At 24.3% G+C, this 23,393-nt stretch overlaps 1 protein-coding gene across 2 annotated transcripts; it reads right to left on the bottom strand.

The window, feature by feature from the left end:
• Window positions 1-1,331: 1,331 nt before the first annotated feature.
• LOC145840688 (nudC domain-containing protein 3-like) lies at window positions 1,332-15,862 on the bottom strand. Of its 2 annotated transcripts, XM_082948014.1 has the most exons (7): window positions 15,654-15,862; window positions 11,732-11,801; window positions 9,389-9,455; window positions 8,249-8,534; window positions 7,856-8,044; window positions 6,809-6,932; window positions 1,332-1,447 (listed from the first exon to the last, which is right to left on the bottom strand). In XM_082948014.1, exons 1-6 carry the CDS (start codon window positions 15,843-15,845, stop codon window positions 6,822-6,824), a joined length of 915 nt encoding a protein of 304 aa, XP_082804140.1. In that variant the 5' UTR covers window positions 15,846-15,862; the 3' UTR covers window positions 1,332-1,447; window positions 6,809-6,821. The 2 variants fall into 2 exon arrangements, with proteins under 2 accessions (XP_082804140.1, XP_082804139.1); XM_082948013.1 differs by lacking the exon at window positions 1,332-1,447 and having other exon boundaries at window positions 6,496-6,932.
• Between the last annotated feature and the right edge of the window lie 7,531 nt (window positions 15,863-23,393).

The following is a 23,393-nucleotide window of genomic DNA, read 5'->3' as shown; positions in this document are numbered from 1 at the left end:
TCTTGTCTAGTTTGTTTTTAGTTGAAAAAATTGTTATGAGATGCTAAAATAAATAAAATCAACTAATATCCAAGGTATGAAAAACTTTTAAGCTGCAATTCAGCACAATCACTCGGTCTTACAAAAATCTTCCGATAAAGAAAAAATAAAATATTAGAAAAGTTGTTAATTTTTAACAATACAATAACTAAATTGTTAGACTTGAAAAAATACGACAACTTTCAAGTTTTGAATAACAATATTATTTATAGCTGCCTTAATCATAAAAAGGAATAAAGTTGTCAATTTTTTGAAAATTCATAGATTATACAATTAAATTAATGACTTAGTCTGGTGGTGTATGTGTTCTTTATTATTTTTATAAGTCGAAATTAGATAGTATTAGGCGCAGAAAATTTAAAAAATGACATTAAGTGTTATTCTAAACTGTTAATATGTAATAAGTGTAGATTTTTTTGTTTATTGAACAACAACAAAAAAAAAGTTTATTTGAATTTGTTTGTTTATCTCTTTCTAAAGTTTTTTATTAAATAGTTTTAACAAAAATATACTGATGTTAAAAGACCGTTGCTTTTAAGGTAAACTTGACCTGCTCACTCAATTATTTTTTATGAATACTTAAAAGTATTAGTTATTCTGACAGTTTTTTCTACGTTTTACAAAATTTAATTTTCTTCCATTCTTTTGTTGTACGTTAATTGTTTTAATTAATATAAATTACTTTAATTAAACTTAATATCATTAATCTCATAATTCTAAAGTAAATTTGACTGGTAAGAACTATACTTGGTTAGACAAAAAAAAATCTATAAAAAATTGTTGTATGTTTAACAAATATTTACTTTTAAATAGAAAAATATATGTAGTACAATACTCTTTCAGTAAATAAGTAAAATGAAAATACAGAGTATTTGTTGTTTAACTAGAATACTTTTAGAAATTTAAAAACCTTCTTTACGTTCTCTATGTAACTAAAAAACACCTAAATAATTTTATTAAGTTATAAACAAACTTTATTATATTGGGTTATTTTGTACAAAATAATTATTTTTTTGTTTAACAGATTTTCTTAATAGCATCTATTGCATAAAAATAGAAACAAACTAGAAGTTGAAATATACTGCAAAATATTGCACTAAAATACTTTTTAAATAATAGAGTGTACAAAAACAAATAAAAACAAATTGTACAGTAATCTTCCTTTATTGTACCAACATATGTTTCTGTGTGTTAACGAATCAACACACTTCAACTGGGTTGGTAGTGTACAAAAACAACTATATAACCCAATTAGCCTGTAATAAAACTGAAAATAGAAGCTATATATAGTGTTTGTGTTACTAAACTCATCTTGAGCGAGTTATAAACTCAAAATTATCTAAACAACTTATTAAAGACTTTAACCAGGGACGACGCGTTTTGAAGGACACTAGAGCAGGCGTTCCTCCTAAAAAAGTATAGAATGTATCGGCTTTATCTTTTAAGCAGTTAGTTTTTCTGCTAAAACTTATATATTCGACTATGTATATTCATTATTTAAAAAGTAAGTTTATCCGGCGCGCATAAAGCATCGTGTCCCGGCGCGCATAAAGCAATATGCATAAACTCCATAAAAATTGAAACACTAAACTCCGTAAGAACTAAGAACAAAAGGAGCTCAGGGAGGTTAGTGCACCATGGTATTAAAACAATCGTAACTAATTTTTTACGTCAAAAAATACTAAAATTTTGTTAACAAATCATCAAGCTAAACCTCTCTATATAGTGATTCAAGAATAAACTAGTTTTCATAAAAAGATAAATAAGAATTTTATAACGATTAAGTAACAAAAAAAAATTAATAAAATAGCAAAGCAGTGAATAAAATCTAATTTAAGTCTTAAAAAACTTAAATTTTTTGAGTAGCTTCTTAAAAAACTTAAAAGTGAACTAATCAGAAAGCGTTAATTTACCTACCAGTAGAGTTGAAAGTTTATATATTTTTGAAGCAAATTAGTCTCCTAGTATTTTTCTCTTGTTTTTGTTTGAAATAATCTCTATGACTCTTAGTTTTTAAGGATTAATTTTTTTTTAATTTATGTAGTTATTTATCACAAAAAATTTGAACATATAAGGGTTTTTGAACCTTGTTTGAGCAAATATTTAAAACAAGAAAAATTAAAGTCGAGCAATTTTCTTGAGAAGTTAATGATTTTATTAACTTTATTGGTTGCTTTAAACATATCAAGCACTAGTTTTTATTAATTTGAAAAACCTGTTGATTATCTTTTTCTAAGCTACATCATCTAATAAAAATGAATCATTGATAACAATAGCAATTATATTTTTCTCATTTATAACATAAATTTTTTGGTCATAAAGGGTCTATGCTACTGCTTTGCCTTAAGAAATAATTATTTCTAGAATTGAAGTTTTAACCTGTTAGGGCCATATTTTTGCTTTATTTGTAAATTTATTATTGTAGGTATTTCGTTTCTTGTAACTTATCAAATATTAATTTTAGGTTGGTAAGTTTATATTTGTGCAACTACAGAAATTAACATAAAAATTTTAAGTAGCTATAGTTGTAAAAAACAGGTTATGTTAAAAAAATAATAAGTATTTTCTGGAACATTATCTTCATTATTTTCTATATAATAAAATTAATTTAATTATATTACTTAGAATAAGATCTTCATACAGTTTAAGACAAAAGTTTTAAGCTGGAGCTTTAAAAAAAAACCTATTAAAAATGGGTAGGTGTCAAATTTGAAAAAGTAGACAAAATTGCACGAAGATACTTTTGCACGAAGGATCACTTTTGCACAAAGACACTTTTTCACGAGGGAAAATTTTTGCACGGGTTGAACTTTTTATTTATTTTAATTTTATTTTTTAAATTAATTTAGTTTTTTTATTTGTTTTACTATCACTGTTACCCCTAACCCTTACCCTCAAGGCACCTTTTTTTCTTTTTAATTAATTTATTTTTCTTGTTTTTTAATAGTAATTTTTGTGAGTTATCTTTTTATTTTTACTATTAATGTTACCCCTAACCCTTACCCAAAGTCAGTAACTTTTTTTTTCCTTTTTTTTTTTATCAATTTATCTATCAGTTTTTTATATATATTTTTTTTCTGTTTTCTTTTTACTCTCGTACAAAAATGACCCTCCGTGCAAAATTGACCCTTGGTGCAATTTTGTCTTCGTGCAATTTTGACCCGTTCCCATTAAAAGTACTACGCGTCGCCACTGACTTGAACTATACTTGACTTTTTTACTCAAAATCAGTTTTTAAAACTAAGCTGTTATTCCTAGCTTTCTAAGTTAAAAAAGTTTATAAAAAGTATCTCTGCTAATGTACAGCTTCGTTTTCACAATTTTTCTAATTAAACTTTGTAATTTGTTCCAGTTATTGAATAACTACAAACACAATAAAATTTTATTTGGTGCTGCTAGTCTTTAAAGCAAAAAAAATCTTAAATTAATTATGAGTATTTGGATAAAACATATAGATTCAAATATCAGCTAAAAAACAGAGACAGTCAGATATATCTTCTGGCAAAAAACTTTAATCTTATCAAATTTCTAGAAATACTCAGGGAAAAGGTCAACTGTTGGTTGTTTCTGAAAACATAACCTATTTATATTCTTTAAACTTAAATAGGTTGAGAAAAAGTATATAAAAAATAAACTATGTAATATTAAGTATATTAGTTATACTAAGGGTTAAAAAACTTATTAACTTAACTTATACACTTTATAAAACCTTAACATAAATATTTTAATTCTTAAAAAAAAAATTCAATTCTTAATCAGTTATTACTTTAAGCTGTTAATCCTTGTTCTTTAACCTACAAATAATTTGTTTAATGGTTACTGCTCAAATACAGTTTCAATTCAAACATTTCAATGATTAATATTTCTAATTAACTTCAACTTGTGAATTATAAAAGACAATTGATAGTACTTAGAAAATTTAATCCAAATTTACAATAAGTTTTTTTTCGTGTTTTTTATAGTCGTCATTATTGAATGGGAAGCTTGTGTTTTATTTAAACAATAGTAATTTAGGGTGAGATAAAGGTACACAGCTTTAATTTATATCAACACATTGACTGAAATATTCTTATTTCATCACTACCTTTACCAATACAAAGACAAAAAGTTCAACTGATAAAAATCTTGGAAATTTTACAAATTTTATTAAAAAACTTTTTTTTGTCTTTACCTCGGTATCTAGTAATTTAACCTGATATCGTTGAGAAGAGTATAAAAATATTTATACTTTTTTTTATTTGTTTATACTTTGTTTTATAATTAAAAATTATCGAATACCATCAACCGCTGTCAGTTTCTGAAGCGAAAAGAGACGCTAGAAGTTCGGTAAGCTTAACTAAAGTTTTAAAGCTTTAAAGTGAGCTTAAAAAACAGAAGAAAATTTATATCAAACAAATAAATTAAAAGAACAAACCTTTAAAATGTTAGGTATATCTCAGTAAAACTTTGAACTGGCTAAAACTTTAGAAAATCTAGTTATTTATGAATATAAAGTTTTTTATCTTTACTCCTCACTATAAAACTTCAAGTTAAAACGGGTTTGAAAAGAGTATAGATTGTATAAATTGCAAAAAACTTTTGTAATAATACTAAAATATCAACAAAACCCAAGATTAAAAGCATTGGTAAACTTTTCTAAACTCATATTATACCCTTCCCTAAAGTCTTCTTAAGATTAATATCTCAATTTATCAAAACATTTTATTAAAAAACTTGAAATATACTATAACTGTATAAAAAAAAGTTTCTATCCAAAACAACATTTATTCTTAGCTGTGAGTCCTAGCTTTATAAATTACAATTTATTCTATTTAAAACTTTCTGCCTAATTTAATTTAATTTTTAAACATTTGTGATTAATGTTTGCAATTAGTTCCAATTTATAAATTACTAAAAACACTTAATAGTACTTTATTTTGGATTTATATATTTTTTATTATATTTTATGAAGCTTAGCATTCTTTTAATCAAAAAATAGTAGCCTGAGTCAGCCTGTGTTTTACTAAAATGCTAAGAATCATAATAAAACTAAATGGAACTTAATTAAAACTTTTTTTAATTTTTAGAAATATTTAGGCAACAAATTAAATTTTTAAATAGTTAAAAACACTTTATAGTACTTTATTTCGAGTGGAACATTTTAAAATCACATTTGATGAATCTAGCAATTCTTTTCAGAAAAAAAAGGCAGCCTAAGCCAGCCTGTGTTATACTAACTAACATATTAAAGATCAGAAGTAAAGCAAAATAAACACAGATCTTAGTGATATCAAACACAAAAAAATGTACAACCACAAAGATATTGAGGGTTACTTAATTTGTTTTGGACTACTAGTAATAAATAAAAACTTACTTTTAAATGCTATATGCTAACTTATATAAATATGACATCAACTGGTCAAATATGCACGAAGAGACACTTTTGCACGAAGACTGATTTGCACAAAGACATTTTTACACGAAGGGTCATTTTTGCACGAGAGTAAAAAAATAAATTAGTAAAATGAAAACAAAAGTAAAAATAAAAGAAAATAATAAATTAAATAATAAATTAATAAAAAAAAAAGTTACCGACCGAGGGTAAGGGTTAGGGGTAACAGTGACAGTAAATATAAATAACAAAAAAAAGTATTAAAAAAGGTTGACAAAAAAAAATATATACTAATAAAAAATAAAAAAAATACAGTTATCGATCGAGGGTAAGGGTTATGGGTAAAAGTGATTAAAAAAAACTAATAAAATTATCAATCAAAAAAAAAACAAGAAAATTAAAGTTAATAAAAAACTCTTTCTGTTTAATAAAAATAAATAGCTTTTATAATAATGAAGCAATTGATGTAAAAGCTTGTTTTTTTGAGTGATGAAAACAGCTTTATATCTAAAGTAATGGTTGAGCAGATATAAATAAATTAAGATGTCATAAGTTTTTGAGAGCCTAATCGGAAAACAAGCTCTGCTCAAACTTCTATAGTATTTATTATTCAAAATGCGAGCGTGTGTAACTAAGTTAAGACGACACACTAATTTTTAACTAGATATTGAAATTTTACTATAAAATATTGAACGCCATATTATTTAAAGTTTAATTGCACAAATTTTCTAGTAGAAAATTTGGTTGACTAACAATTTATTTATAGGCATATTACTTCAAGTACTATTTCTAAAACTACTAAAACCACTAAACTAAGCTGCAAACTTTTTATTAGAGAATCCAAAGTTAAATAAAGAAAAAAATCAGGCCTAAAGTTGAACACTTTATAGTTTATTTTAAATAGAATTTTACTAATGAAAACATTTCTAAATCACTTTACTTTAAAATGATAGATTAACATTTAATAATTAAATGTAATTTCAATTTTGAAACAAGTATTTTTTTTTCAATAATAACTAAATAAATTAATTTCATAATTTACTAGATCAGATATTTCATTTCAAAAATAGAAATCTCATGTGATAAGTAAAAACAGATAAAATAAATGTGCAACTTTGAAAACATATTTATAAAAACTTATAATGCAATACTATATTTATCAACAGGTTAGTATATTTAAAAAAAAGTATCTATAGAAAATTTCTGTAGATGCATAACTTAATAGTGATAATCAAGGCAAATTAATGGCTTTAAGTACACAAAAATAATAATAAAAATAAAGTTTATCAAGTATATGTATGTTACCTAAAATACTTTTTATGGTAGTAACAGTACTTCAAATAAAATACGGTACTATTTTACAGCAGATACATTGCTTAAAACGAAAACACAACTCACATCAAACTAAGTTTTACATGTCAACGGCGTTTTTGGAAATGTTGAAATTTTTAGGGTCGAACTCGGTGCCTTTGAACGGAGACCCTTCCGCGTTCCAGCCTTTTTTGAGCATCTCGTGCACTTTCTGTTGCGATCAATTAGTTATTCATGTTTAATAGAAAAATATACACTTAAGACTAAAATAAATTTCAAATACAAGTTAATTTTAAACAAAGGAGGGATGCCATTATTTTAATGCAAAACTGTTTAAAGTTTATTTGAAATGCTACAATTTTTACCTTTTTTTTTTGGTTAAAGGCTACTGTACAACTACTTACTAAATGCAAGACTGCCAACTTTTAATTTTAATTGGTAGTTAATATGGGCAAAAGATTTTTCTAATTGCTTTTTGATATATACCAATTTTTTGATAATTACAGTAAACTTAGTTTTTATTTTTACTTTTCTCACTTCTTTGCTGACAGAAGCTCAAAATATATTTTTTACTACGTTTTTTAATCCAAGTCGAACAAAATTTTCTTGCTTTCATACAACTGACATAATAATTGTTAACCAAATGAAAACATTGAATAACAACATTTTTTTAACTTTTTTATTTTTTAAAGCACACTTTACCAAAAGAAATACTTAAATTTAGTTTTTTTTTATATAGTAGTAAAAACCATTTTTCATTGTTGTAAAAATTATTGTTTGTAATTGCTAAAAATAAATCTTAATTGAGTAGTATTTACAGTCCTTTTAGTTTGCTATTATTTATACAAATCTACCAACTGAAAAAACCGTTTACGGAAATAACTTACAAGCAAATTCATTGATCAGCCAAGAGCTAACACAAACTATACGCCCCGTTGAATGTTATTAAAATAACTAAGATAAAAACATAACTAACAATTTCTTAAGACTCGGGACATGAGACGTAAAGGATTTTTGATTCTTTTAAGCTTTTTTGTCTGCTACTAAAAAACAAACCTCAAGACCCAAATTTTTTTTGACATTTTTACTTTCAAAAACTGAGATTGAAAACTGCCAATAAAAAACGAAACTGACAACTTCGTGACTCTGGGGAAGCCCCAAGCGCTTCTGGTGCTCGTCGAACTGCAGCTTGCTCACCACCCGCTGCTCCTCCTCCGGCATCGACTCCATCTTCCTCTCGGCCTGGATCTTCTTGACGTCGATCTCCTGCTCATCTGTCAGCAGCGCCGTCCACCACGTGTTCTTCAGCTTTTCCAGCGAAATCTGTGAAACAGCTTTCAGTGTAAAAAAATCCAACTCAAAGCTTTAATTCAACGATAATCTGTCCAGTGAAAAAATGATGCTTTTTCGGACTCGGTCATTTTCTTTGATTTACTGCGTAAGCGCGTTTCACAAAGACTTGATAGAAATATTTTAAATTTCTTAAATCAATAAAAAACCATTTTAACAATCAAAATTCAAACTGACATCCAAACTTTTTCCCGCATCCATGCACCATGTGGTAGAGTCGCCGTTGTGCCTGATCTCGTGCTGCAGATCGCAATCGATCAACTTTACACTAGGGGAAGCACCTTCTCCCTCTATTTCCACCAGCAAGTGCTTCTTCCGGATGTCAACTTTCACCTGCTTGGATTTCCTGATCCTCGGTGGAAGGTTGACTTTGACGTCGACCTCGTCGTAGTTCTGCGACCACGAGTAGTTGTTCCTCACCGCTCCGTTGAAGCTGTCCGCGTTCGCCTGGAACTCTTCTTGGCTGGAAACGCGTGTTTGAAGTGTTTTGAAAGTTTGAAGTGTTTGAATGAGTAAAATTTCATCGAACAATAGCTTTTTTTTTTAATTTTAGTAAAAAATTATTTTAGTTACTAAACTAAATTTATTAGCTGAAAAACTTTGACATCATAAAAATACTTTATTTACTCTACCAGTTTGGTTATATAGTTCATATTACAGTAGCAGCAAATAATTAGTTCTAGTTATACAAATTGAAAAGAAAATTAGAAACCAAATTTAACAGCAGAAATATGTAATAAAGAACCGCATTTTATTTTAGACGGAATTAAATATTATGTTTCGTCTACGTTTATATTTGCGTCAAAGTTTCATAAACATATTTACGTTGTGGTTAGAATTATAAATTATTTGCACGTAAAAAGAGAAATGTTCTTTGCCTTCTATACAAAATAGACAACGTTTTGAAAGAAATGGCATTTGGCAGTCAAGTGGTGCGTTGTGAGCTTAAAAATTTACTCCAGAACCTTTATTTTTAAAATTTAGTCCGTTAGTTCTTAAGTCTAAACTTATTATTTTACTGTTTACTTGTGTATAATTATTGTTAGTAGTTTTGTAGATCATTTATCTTTGTGTTTCTAGCTCGTAAATAAAAAAATAATAATCTGAATTTATACTATTTGTATGTTTCTGTACCCTTTATATCCGCTATTACCAACAAGCAACCCCTTTGTTGAGCCTCAAATTAGTTTCTACAAATTAGAAACTTGAAAATTTTGCATTTATATGTAAAGCACCAGCGTTTTTTTTCTGGTTGTTTAATGACATAAATTTAAAAAACATGAGTTTCTAACTACAAAAAATAGCAGAAAAACTTACGTTGTTAGAACTTTTTGTTCAACAGGTTTTTTTGGGATAGTAGTTTTCTTCTTGCTTTCTGATTTATCTGCAAATTTATTTACATTGATTTAAAATTTATTTTAATAAGTAAATTGTATACAAAAGTCAGAATGTTCTAAAATTGCACTTGTTTATATAAAAAACATTTTTAGAGTGTTTAACTAGTTTAACATCAATGTTAAAATAATTACTTAATTTACTTAGAAAAAGTATACAATTTCACATATAAATTCTAATTGCAAAAATATAAGTATTTGAAATTGTTTTTTATGAAGTAACTAAAAAAAAATTAAAAATACTTTAGATGATGTTTACGAAACCATAAATAAAAATTATTAATACAAAAGACATAAAATAATCAAACAAAAAAAGAAGCAATATATATTCAATTTATTATTTATACATATTATATAAAAATATAACAAAAAACATTTCATTTTTTTCTTAAATTTATTTGAGTACTTATGCACCGGAAAAAAGTTGGTCACATACTATATAATATAAAATTATAAGATGCAACGTTAAAAGGCGTTAAATCCTGGAGATCCTGATAAGCTAAACTTATCGGAATATATACCACAGATGTTTTTGTGTCAAAACTTTATTCCGACTAACGGCGTTTCACTTCTCTCGAATAAATTTAAGAACAGATCTACGGAGTCTATAAAATATCAACACACATTAGAGTTCGTTTATAGTTACTACTCACATAAACACTATACATAATTATACAAGCTTTTTTTCTAATGTGTGTTTAATATTTTATAGACTCCGTAGATCTGTTCTTAAATTTATTTGAGAGCAGTGAAACACCGTTAGTCGGAATAAAGTTTTGACACAAAAACATCTGTAATATAAAATTAGTAACTTAAATAATAAAATTTTAGGATAAAATTTTAATAACTAAACCAACATTTAAATTTAGTAATCATGTTATAGTACAAAAATGAGAACATAAAAAAGATGTTAAATAAATAAAGAAGTTTTAAAACCAAACTTTATTATTAAACTGTACTAAATAAGATGAACTAGACATACATATATATATTTAAGAAATAAAACTTGAAAAAAAAATTATGCTTATTTTTAGTTCATAAAAACTTTTTCACTTCAAATTAACATCAAAACGGTTTTTAAATTTATTTAAAACAGTCTAGAGCGTAAATATTAAATACCAAAAAAATAACTTGTACATAAAATGTCTTAAAATTAAATGTGTCCTTTTTTTTTAGTAGCATATATCAACAGTTTGGTAAAAAAAAAACTTTTCACATTTAGGAAAAGAGATATCAGAACATATTAAAAAAAATCTAATTATTTAAAACAGACTTTATTAATTTTTGATAAGTTAATTAAATTTTTCAGACAACACGGTTTAATATTTAAAATAACTTGTGGAATCTAAATTGATTAATCTCAGTAAACATCATAATTGTAACTTTTTAAGCATAAAACCGTTTACGAACTACTACTTAATACTAAAAACTAATATTATATTGTAATACTTATGTTCAAAATATTAAGTTTCAAAACTATTTAAATATAAGTATTATTGTAGGAAGGTTTTTAAACGTATTTATATACCATTTGCAACTTATCATTAACAGATTACTCATTCTATTTTATATTTTATTTCACAAAGCTTTTCAAAACTATACTAGTTCCATTTTCAAGTTATAAATTTTAAATGAACTTAAAAAAATTTTGGTTATTAAAAAGTCAAAAAAATAACTTTAAATTGTGACGTATGAATAAATTTAAATAAATACAAACTTTAGTGATTTAGCAAGAAATACTAAAGTATATAATATACATATCTTTACTTTAGTTTTACTTGCTAAATCACTAAAGTTTGTATTTATTTAAATTTATTCATACGTCATAATTTAAAGTTATTTTTTTGACTTTTTAATAACCAAAATTTTTTTAAGTTCATTTAAAATTTATCACTTGAAAATGGGACTAGTATAGTTTTGAGAAGCTTTGTGAAATAAAATATAAAACAAAATGAGTAATCTGTTAATAATAAGTTGCAAATGATATATAAATATTTAAATATACATAGAGCAAATAAAAAATACTCATTAAAAAAAAAAAAGTAAAAAAAAAGCACTTGATGTACCAACTTCCATGAGTTGAAACTGTACTTATTATTACTATTTAAATATAAACTATTTACTGTTACTACAAAGTAAGAATTGTTAACATTTTTTATTAAACTATATAAAAATTTTCGGGAAACTTTTTATTCTTTCAATAAAGCATAAAACTTAAAATATTAAGAAAATTTCTACGTAAATTAAATTTTTATCAAAAACTGACCTTTTGCTTCATTAATTCTTTGAAGCTCAGCAGATCCTCTTTGTCGATTCTTTTGATGTTTCTTAAAGACCTGTTTATGATTACAAATAAAACTAATAATATACATACAAACATGATACAAAATAAAACAATATTTGTTTAATAGATAAAAGAATAGAAAAACTAAAATGTTACAAAAGAAATGATAACCTAAATGTATTAAGTACTTTAAATAATTTACATTTAGACTATTTTGATTAAAGTAGTATTTCAAAATAAACATTTTAAAAATTGTGTTAAATTTTTAATTTGCATATATAAGAGATTATATATTATAACTTAATTAATTTCATAGTAACTGTTTTTTTTTTTGTAATTCAAATCATAGTAGTTTTAGTGATTTTATTTTTATATAGCTGATAAATAATCAGTATTCACATTAAATGAAACTTTTTTGTTTAATTTAATTATAATTTATAGTATCCTTTTCAACTTTAGAAAAAATAAGAAGATCTAAAGTTCATTCACATTTTTTAAACTTATAAAAATCTATATAACATTTCTACCATTTTTGTTATACTGACTTTTCCTGACTTAGTTCTGCATAAAAATTAACACTTCAGTCATTAAATAAATTATTGTTTAAGTAGTAGATTTAAGGCCATAGGTACTCCAGCTTGTTTTATAAAAGTTGGCTTTATTTTGAATGTTTTTCTCAGTAATCAGATATTTTTTTTAACAATTATGAAATAGGTTTTGAAAAACAGGGATCAAAGTTGGTGAGGTTAATAATAAGCTGCACATTAAGGGTGCTTATAAAAAGTACAACCTTTGAGTTTTTAGCTGAAAATTGTTTTAAATGTGACAGTTATCAAAAAATACCTTGTTCAAAACTTTAGCTGATTTCGAATAACCAACAAAGAGGGTATTTTCGATTTTCTGAAAACTACCCTAGTGTAAACCGTACAGGATACAAAAATGCAATCTTAAAGTTTTTAGCTGAAAATATTTTTACATATTGCAATTATCCCAAAAACACATTTTGCAGAATTTAAGACCATATCAATAATGATTTACAGAGGCATTTTTAATTTTTAACATTTATCCTTATTTTTACTTTACAGTTTATTTTTGAAAAAAAGAAGTGTCTCTGTGAAGCTTATTTTAAACTGTCGTTTATTTTGCATAATGTGTTTTTCTATTAATTACCACACGTTAAACTATTTTTAACTGAAACTTTAAGGTTACATATATTGGATCCCATACATAGGGGTTAATTTCAGAAAATTAAAAATAGTTTCTATGTTGTTTTTTCTAAAACAGTTAAAACCGTGCACAAGGTTTTTTGTGATAATAATTGCCACATGTAATACAATTTTCAGCTGAAAACTCAAAGGTGGCACTTTTATAAGCACCCTGCTGCATATAGATGGTACGAATTGAAAAGGCAAAAAAAATTTTTTGTTAAAAAACTATATTTTTCATGGTTTTTAGGTAATTATCTTCAAACTTTAAAATTTCAAAAATTACTTTTTGTTATCGTAGTGGAAACATAAACCTAATTTTTATAAAATACAATTTTTTTATAAAAAATAATTTTTTAGTAGGGATTATATTTTATAATTTTCGTGTGAATGTTTCAATACTTTTTACACTCCTCAACATAAAAAAAAACAAAACATTTTGTATTTAAAATAAAGCATAACTAAAAAATTACATATAAAAACTACCCTATGATTTACAAAAAAAAATCTAAGTTAGCTGGAGATTTCTAGTTACCAGTTTTTTGTACAAGTTTTCTGCCCCTTTTTAGTTAAAAACCAAGTAAATACCTACTCCTAATAAGAAAATATTTTTTCATAGTATAAAAATACTGAAAAGATACTTTAATGCTAATTAAAATATGCTTTACAGTAACCACTTGTATCTTTATGCACTCGTAACGTTACGCACTCTCGTTTAGTTACGCATTTTAGAATTCTAAAAAATTCAAAAAACAAAAAAAATATTTTTAATATTGCACAAATAAGGCTTATTGTATATTTTTAATTAAAAATATCTTTAAATGCTAACTCACCTCTCTATATCTTTAGACTTTGTAAACTTATGTTCCTTGAGAATTGATAAACACTTGGTTATATCTCAGTATATCAAAAATTTTATTAACAATAAGAAATTAAATTAAAATTGTGAAAGAAATATGACTGTTTAAATAATGAAAGTAAAATAAAATAATGATAGTTTAAAACAGAAATAAACAATACAGCACTCTTGCCCTATATATGAATAAGCATCTAAAAAATAAATCTAATAAAACTTCCTAGCAAAACGTAGCAGTTATACTTAATGAATATAGAGCTTACACTTAACGCAAATCTCAAATGTTTTTTTTTAGTAAACATATCACTAATTTTCGTTTGACGTTTTTATATAATACAATAATACATATGACAAGTTTATCCTTATGTGGGCAAAGGTCAAAATTTTATTAAACACTTTTCTTATATTTTATACATACTTGTTCAAAGGAAGAAATCCATTGCAGCACCAAATGCATATTTTTGTAAAAGGCTATAGAAACAAATTTTAATATAGAGACCACACCATTTCTTAATTGTAAACAAATGCTGAATTATAAATTGAATTTGCCAAGAAGAATAGAATATAAATGTTAAATATCAAATAATTCACATAGAAAAAAAGATAAAGATAAAATATACTTATTATTAAAATTAGTAATTCTTTCTACAAGTATTATTATTTTACATAAATTCTTTTTTTTAAATAGTTGTATGTATACTTTTATCTTTTGTTTTCATATCTATGAATAAAGTAAACAAATTTTTTAAAGTGGGAAAGTCGCCAGTCTGCTTTCAACTAGAAGCAATATCAAAAAACAGCCATTATAGTAAGTATATTTGGTACATCTTGTATCTTTACGATCTCTTGGTATCTTTATGCATTTTTTCTGTGGACACAATGTGCGTAAATAAGCGAGAGGTTACTGTATAGTAAATGTCTTAATACTATAAACTATTTTGGTAGTCATTTCTCATCTAATCTAAATTCAAGTATAAAAACTTTCAATATTTTTCCAGGCTTTTTTTCCTGAACTTAGTTATTTTTAAATTGCTTTCAAAAAGTTGTTAATTATATTAAAGAAACAAATTTGTAAAAAACTTAAAAAAAAAAGTTTGAACACTTCAAAATTCAGAAAAAAAAATATCTATGAAAAACTACTATTTTATACTATGAATGCAGAATTTTGTCAAAGTAAAATTTCAACAATTTAAACTTTTAAAAAATGTGTAAAGTGCCACACAACTCAAAAAGAAATATTTGTTTGAAAAAAACTCTTACAGGTCAAATTTATACTTACAAACCTTTTTTTACTTTTGCAAAATCATAAACACTTTTTGAGATATGACAAGAATTAGTTTTAAATTTTAGTAATTTTTAGTAGTTTTTAAAACTCTTTTTTTAAATAATATTTTTACTATATAACCTTATTTATTTCTTTTATTTTTTCAAATATGTATTACTTTTTGAGTTGGGCTGTTTAAACATTTTTTCTATAAATTTGAATTGTTCAATTTTAAATTATCATGTAGCCTAATACCTTACATTTGTGATAAGGCTTACTAGATAACTAATTATATCTTTAAAACTACTTTGATGTTTTCTTTTATAAAAACTATCTTATAATACATACTTCAAGCTTCACTATAGCATCAATATTAATTCTTGTAACAGAAAATCTGGACCCCTTCTACAGCCTCAGAAAATTTTAGAATTTGATTTAAACTTAAAAACACAAATTACATCATTGTAATCTAAAATATATTTAAGAAGTATTGAAGGTTTTTTTAAAGTTTTTTTTTCATATAAAATACTATAACAAAATTTAAGGCAAGAATTATAAATTAGTTTCATTTTAACTGACCTCCTGAACCATTGTCATAGCAACTCCAGGTGGAAACCCATACCTTGATTGCTTATCTGTTTGCTCAACAAAAAAGTCAGTTTTTGAATTCAAAAATCCAAAAACAACATCAAGAAAACTGTGAACATTTCCTTCTTGCTCAATAATTCTTGATAGTATGTTTTCATACATAGCTTGCTTTGATTGTGCCATTTTTAGTTTAAAGAGTTAAGTCTACTAAATTGTGAAATTGTTTAAAATAGTTTATAAAACTATGTTTTTTTTATGAATCTAATGACTTTAAAACTTAAAAGGAGTTTGAATTTAGTATATACATAAATTATATTTTTAAACAAATTTTTATTTTTAACTTCACTTTGTTTTTAAACTATTTAAAATTTATTTTGTTGTTGTGGGTACTTGTTTTTTTTACTTAAAATATAAATATATATATAAAACTGTTGAATGCACCCAAACTTAAATTTCCCTATTAAGAGGTAAATAAATTTTAGAATTTGTAAAAAAAATACTTGGAGGTTAAATAAAACTCAAACCAACTAATAAATTAATGTAACTTTAAAACTAAAAAGGTAATAAAATCAAAATTAAATCAATTATTTTATAAAGTATGCAATGGATAAAACATTATTTATATACAATGCTGCTTTAATCAACTTAAGTTTTTTTTTCTACTTAGTATAGCTTAAAAATTTTTATTTGGACATTGTGTGAAAAGTTTAGGGAAAACTTAAAAGTTAATTTTCTTTTTCTAATAAAAATTCATTGATTAATATAAAACCCTTTTTTTTTTTTGTAATAATATTAAAATTGAGTTAAGTTTTGATGAATCCTGCTAATTTATAAAAGTATGACAAACTTTTCTTTTAGATTGATTGGAGAAAAATTGAAATTTTTATAGCTACACAGAAAGTAGTTATAATCGAAGAGAAAATTTGTTATTTTATAACAACAAAAGGTAGATCACTTTTATAGATTTAGTCTGAATTTTACAATTATAACTAAGCTATTTACTGCTGTTCAAATTTTAAAGTAACTTTAGATATACAAGTAGGTGTATTCTAAGTATAAAAATTTAATATTTATGGAAAGTAGTGAAAAAGATTATTTCACTGAAAATGCGTCTTCTCCTACAATTGTTTAGTACACTACAGAGGTCGGCAAACTGTGGCCCGCCGGCTTCATAAATTTTTTTTCTCACTTATTAAAATACATATATTAATATTCTCAAAAACAAAAATTAAGTTTTAGTGTTATCTTTAAAGGATAATCTATCCACTAATTTTTTTTGTTCAAAAAAATTTTTTTTTAATATGTTTTTTAAAGCATATAAAAAACGTTTCTTTGTTGACCTGCCGACCCCGGGTTTAGTAGGTACGACTCAATAACCTATAGGTTCCTTTGAAAACTAGGTCCTTAGACCAAACTTTTTGAACGCTTTCGTTCAATAAACAATAATATAAGTAGTTTCTTTTTTTTTTTTTATTTTTTTTAAGTCATTTTTTATAAAAACTTAATAATCAAACCTGATTGATTTTTTAAATTTTTACTATGAACTTAAAAATCCTTAAAAATTTAATACCAAAAGTAACCTTTATTTATATTAAATTGTTAAATTTATTTTAACTTTAGTTATATTACACATAAATTATAATTGCATGACAAACTTTAGTTTGTTTAATGCTTGAATGACCATAATCTAACACTCTTTTTAATTAAAAGTTAATATGTACTAGATATAAATTTACATTTCTTTTTATTCAGTAAGAAATAGATAGTTGTAAGTTTGGAAATGTTTATTTTAAAGTAACAAAAACTTATAATACAATTATTTTTCTGTAAACAAGTAAGATGTAAATGTAGAACAAAGTTTTTACAGTTTAGTTAGAGTACTTAAACAAATTTAAAACTCGTTTTCATTTTCTTTATGTAACTAAAAACGCCTAAATTTAATACTTTATTTAGTATGAAAGCAAATGTATTATATTGGTTAATTTAGTATAAAATACTTATTTTATAATTAATTCACTTTTTTTAACAGCATGTATTAAAATAAAATAGAGACGAGTTAAAAGTTTAAGTAAACTAAAAAACATTTAATAATAAAAACTTCTAAAGAATAGCAAATACCAAAACAATTATCATCAAAAAACCTAATTTGCCAAAAGCACAATTAAATAAATAGATTCGAAATGCTATTCAAGTTAGAAGATTTCTAAAATCACTATAATATTATCTCATTACGTGCATTAAGTTTAGCCAGTTTAAGCCTCTGTTTTCTTCTTCTTTTTCTAATTCATAATAGTGAGTTGACTACAATCAAGAATTTATGACTCTTTTTTCGGTTTAGGTTTTTCTACTGGTGTCGGCCTTTATCAGCTTGTTGGATTTTAATTAGCTTAAATACCACTGCTTAACCTACAAATTATTTTTTAATGCCTTCTGTACAAACAAAGTTTCATTTCTATAACTTTTCTAATCAAATTTTTTAATTTGTTTTAGTTACTGAATAATGAAAACACTTTATAGTATTTGATAATTTTTTTTTATGATTTTAAAAGTAAATACTTATTGAATGAAAATTATGTTTTTATTACAACAGTATATATTAAAAGTTAAACAAAACTACATTACATAAATTTATATCAAACACAAAACTATATTTCTTTTAAGTCCATTTCCCAACACCAATACAAAAAACTAAACAAATAAAATCTAGGTAAATGTTACTCGTATTTTTAATAATTTTTTTTATGTTTACTTCTAATCTAGTACTTTTATTTTATACAGTTCGACAAAGGGTATAAAAGTTTTATTTTACACTCGGTAATTTTATAATGTACATTGTACACTACCAAATTTCATCAAGTGTTATTAGTCTCTGAAACGAAAAGAGACGCTTCAAGTGAACTTTGTGATTTATAAGTGAGCTAGAAAACTGGAAAACTGAATAAATATCAAAAATATAAATAAAATTAGTCTTTAGTATTTTGAACTTTTTAGGAATATCTAGAAAAATAATAGTTAAACTGCTTAAAGTTTGAGAAATCTTTAACTGAAATTTTTTTATAATTTTTGCCTCTTATAGTAAAGTATATAATATTAAAAAAAAATAAAAATGCATCAATTGATTTCATTAAACTTTTTACTTTCTTTCTTCTAACTATTCTACGATAGTCGATAGGGTATCGAAATTTTATTTAACAAGCAAATAAAAGTTTTAGTAGACTAAAACTTATACTTTTGATTGTGGAAAAGAAGTAGAAACAATTTAATCAAGGAAACTGAAAATTATAAATTGTTGAATTGTAAAATGTTCAAACAAATTTACTTACATGAAGCTAGCTAATTTAGAGCAATTAAAAAAATTATGTGTTTTAATGTTTACTTAACTTTACATAAATATATTTTTTGAAAATTTGGTTAAATACTATTTTTAAGTCTCTTAATTAATAATTGTACTTGCTTTCTTTAAAACATTGGTAGCGTGTATTTAACGTATTAGTGTTTTTTCAAATTAAAATAGAGAAAAAATAATTAAATTTTAGTTTTCCATTAAAAATTTTTTAAATTCTTTTTTTTAAGGCACTGTCTATTTCTTTTAATAGTGGTTTAGTAAACATTGTACATTTATTTTTTAACTTCACTGATATAATCATATAATTACTATTTATTATAAACTTTATAGAAGTATTATGTTATCTTAGAAGTTAAAATCCCTTATCGAATAGAAGTGGAAATATACAAAAGTTAGCATTCAGAAATCAGAAGTGTACAAAAAGCATTTAACAGAGAATGTTATAAACATGTATAAAACAATTTAACTTTGTTTAGGTACTAATATTTATTTGAGTTAAACACACAAATAATATGATATCAGTTTTATGTTTAAGCTTTATCTTTAGTAAGAAATTTTAATAAAACAGTTACAGCAGTAAACCAATTATAAAAATAAACAACCTAGATACTTAAAACAAAATTTAAAAACAATAAAACTTCTCTCAAAAAAAAATTTTTACAACTGTTCAATAATTTTTTAAAACAGTAAACTTAAAACTAATTAGTGTATTAATGAAAAATAGTTTTGTTGTAAATAAACTGTTTATTTGGAAAGTAAGTTTTTGTAATTAGAGCAAATTTTTTTTTTAACTTGTTTACAGTACAAAAAAAACTATTATAAATGATCAATATAAAATAAACTTGCCCTAATACTAAGGCCCCGAACCAAACTTCGTGGCACGCGCACGATGGCTTAAAAACACTAGTTCGCGAAAGACTTTACTGGTAAAGCTGGCTCGCAAGTTATTTAACCTTAGTTCTAGTATATAGCATTAACTAAATAATTAGTTTAACGATAACAGAATTATAATAATGATATTAAGCTAAAAAATATATGTGTTTTAAGTATAAAACAAAATAATAAACTATCGTATTAAAAAATTATTGATTTTTTTAGTGTAAATTTTTTGAGACAGATTAATTCTGCTTTTATAAAAATATCATTATTGAAAAACTATAGCTGATATATTTGCTATAAAACAATTAAAAAAAAGCACTAAAACACTTAAGTCTTAGAATTTTAAAGCTGTAGAGTGATTAAAGGTTTTCTAATATGAGACTTGAATACAAACAAATTTTGTAGATGCGTAATCAATTTATTCTATTAACTCGTGTTAAGCTGCTACCTCTTTTTATTTAAAGTCAATATAATTGTATTGTAAAAGATTTTACTTCACGATAAGACAAAAATTTTGTTATTAAACTTAAATATTAAATTTAATACTATTTAATTTTTACTATAAAAAATAAATTTTTAATTTATTTTTAACAATTTATGTATTTTTGAAAGATTTCAAATTAATATGTTTGTAATTTATTTTTTAATGCTTTATGTATTGCTATCTAAAGGTTTTAAGTAGTTTTTATTCAAACGTATACTTTTTATTACACTGATTTATTAAAAAGAGGTTACTAAACTTTACAAAAAGTTTTGAAAACTTGACTGAAAAAAAACTACAGCTCTTTAAAAAAAAAAACTTTTAAGTTTATTCTATAGGTTTGTAATACTCGAACAAATACTGATATTTTAATCAAGGTATCGAGTTTTGAATTAAAAACTGCTTATTTGTTATGTTTGCATAAAAAAAAAATTCTAACTAAAATTACTTTAAAAGCTATTAAAATATCTTTTTGACGCTTTTGAAGATAATATTCGGCATCGGAAGTATAAGTAATAAGTTTAGATAATTAGTTTTAAGTTTATTAATTTTTTACTGTAACGCATAGTTGCAAGATTTGTTAAACTAGCATATAGTTTTAATAGCTTTAAATCAAAAAAGTAACCGTTTTAAAATTAAAAAAAAAATTATTTATGGAACTCTGGCAACTTTACTGTAGCAGAAAAAATTAATAAACGTAAAAAGCGAATAAAACAAAAACTAAGGGAAAAGCTTAAATATAGTGTTTACTGAAAAAAATTACTCATGTCTCATAGTCATAGTCTAGTAAAAAACTACTAAGTTAAATTTGTGTTAAGTATTTTTTTAGTAATTTGATACAATTTTTTAAAAGTTTATTATAAATTTAGTCGCGTTTCATTAATTGATTAACTTTAAAGTTACTTTTTATGTTTTTGATAATGTTATTCTACTATTAATTTATTAAACTCTTCCTTCGTTCATATAATTAAGTTATCATTCTTGAAAAAGTCCAGTTTGCAAAAATTCAAATCTACCTAATTTGAGTATTTTCAAAATATTATTTTATTTAATATTATTTTATTTAAATTATTATATTTCATAAATACAAGTTTCCTCTTAAAAGAATAAATAGATTACTTTTTTTACTTATTTCTCTTTAAATGGTAGATAATTGAACAAAGTAAGCTAGTAAAAATTAATCTCAGCATTACGTTGGTATTAAGAAAATGAAATTTAATAGTGAAAAATTACTTTTTTTTCTTAAGGTAGAAAAACATCAGAACTTACTCTCCCCTCTGCAATGATAAACGTTTTCTGAAGGTCAAGCAAGTGAGCTCATCACGTGTTACTCCACCTGCCCTATCTTAAAATTTATCAAAAAAAAACTACCTTTCAATTAAATAATAAAACTTTATCTATCTATAAACAAAAAAAGTAGAACTTATAATTAACCAAAAAAAACTAAACCTAACCCTTTATTAAAAAAAACCCTGGTGACACGTCGTTTGGCAATAAATAAGTTTTAAATATTATCAATTCTTTTCTATTTGAATAAGATTTAGTGTTAATCTTAAAATTAATTGTGTTTTGTTAGTCTTAAAATGAGTAGTAAGGATGTCCAAGAAGCTGTCAGGCAGAACAACACTGTTTTTTGAAATTTGAATCAAAATTACATTTAAAAAAATGCCATTTAAGCCAAGTTCACGCTCGTAATATATTAACCTAACATTACACTTTTGAAATAACTTTTTTATAACACTCTATACATAACCACTAATAATCACTATGTACAAACCTAGAATAGTCTTTGTAAGCAATTGATCTCACATTAAATCTAAACTAGAAAAAAGAACACAGTCTTTTAAAAGTCAAAGTTAGAAAAGAGTTCTTAGTATGGTAATGCAGCTAAATTGTCAATGTTGCCACACACTTAGGCTACTTCAAAATTAAAATAAACTCAGGCAAATTAAGTCTTGATTGAGTTTATTTGAAAAAACTCAAGCTGACTTAAGTTTTTTTTTTAGCTTTTTGACTTTAAATACTTTTTTTTTTATTGAAACATGTGTTTTATTAAGGGCATAGGGGGGTTAAACACTCTTTTTTGGTTTTTGATTTTATTTTCTATAGTTTTTACTAAGCTACAAAATGCTTTTTACAGATTATAAAAGTTCAAAATAATTTTTGACATATAGCTGATCAACGTCGGAGGCAACAATAAGATCCTTGTGGGATAACTAGAAATCACTAAAAATCTATCTTCTCCTACGTTAAAAATTTTATATAAAAAAGAAACAAAAAAAACAGTTTTTTTTTATGTTTTTCTTTGTTATAAAGTTTTTTTTTTTAATTTTTTCAAATTTTGTTCCAACAGAATTTTCTAAATATTGCAAGGAACATTTCCTAAAAGTTTGAGGTAGTTATCTCCAAAAATGTAGGAGAAGATAGATTTTTAGTGATTTCTAGTTATTTGTGGTTTTAGTTTGCACCTTCCACAAGGATCCTATTGTTGCCTCCGACTTTGACCGGCTATATCTGAAAAATTATTTTGAATTTTTTAAATCTGTAAAAAGCATCTTGTAGCTTAGTAAAAACTATATGAAATAAGATCAAATTTCAAAAAAAGTGATAAACCCCCCCATGCCCTTAAAACATTAACTACTCAGAGTTTTGGTTAACAATATGGTAATAAAGATGACAAGAAGAATTATTATAACTTAATATTAAATCTGTCTAATATTTTATACTGAATCATAAGGTTCGAAAAAAAAAAAAAATCAACTGATATGTTATTGGGTTATATATTCTAGTTGCCAGTGTTGTTGGCTACTACCCACTGTCTTCTATACAAATATAACTAAAATTTTGTGTACATTTTATTCAATGTTATACTCTATTGAAACTGTTTTATTTTTACTCAAATTTATGGATATTCAAATTACAGCCATTTCAAATAATAAAAATTCTTTACATAGACAACTAAAACACTTTGGTAGCCTAGGAAAATGTAGAGCAAAGAGACACCAATTATTTTATAGAAAACATA

Source organism: Thalia democratica, chromosome 7 (assembly GCF_965202585.1).
Source record: "Thalia democratica chromosome 7, ktThaDemo2.hap1.1, whole genome shotgun sequence".
Taxonomy (NCBI): Eukaryota; Metazoa; Chordata; class Thaliacea; order Salpida; family Salpidae; genus Thalia; species Thalia democratica.
Note: the sequence above shows the minus strand (reverse complement) of the source record. Positions and strands in the feature narration are given on the sequence as shown.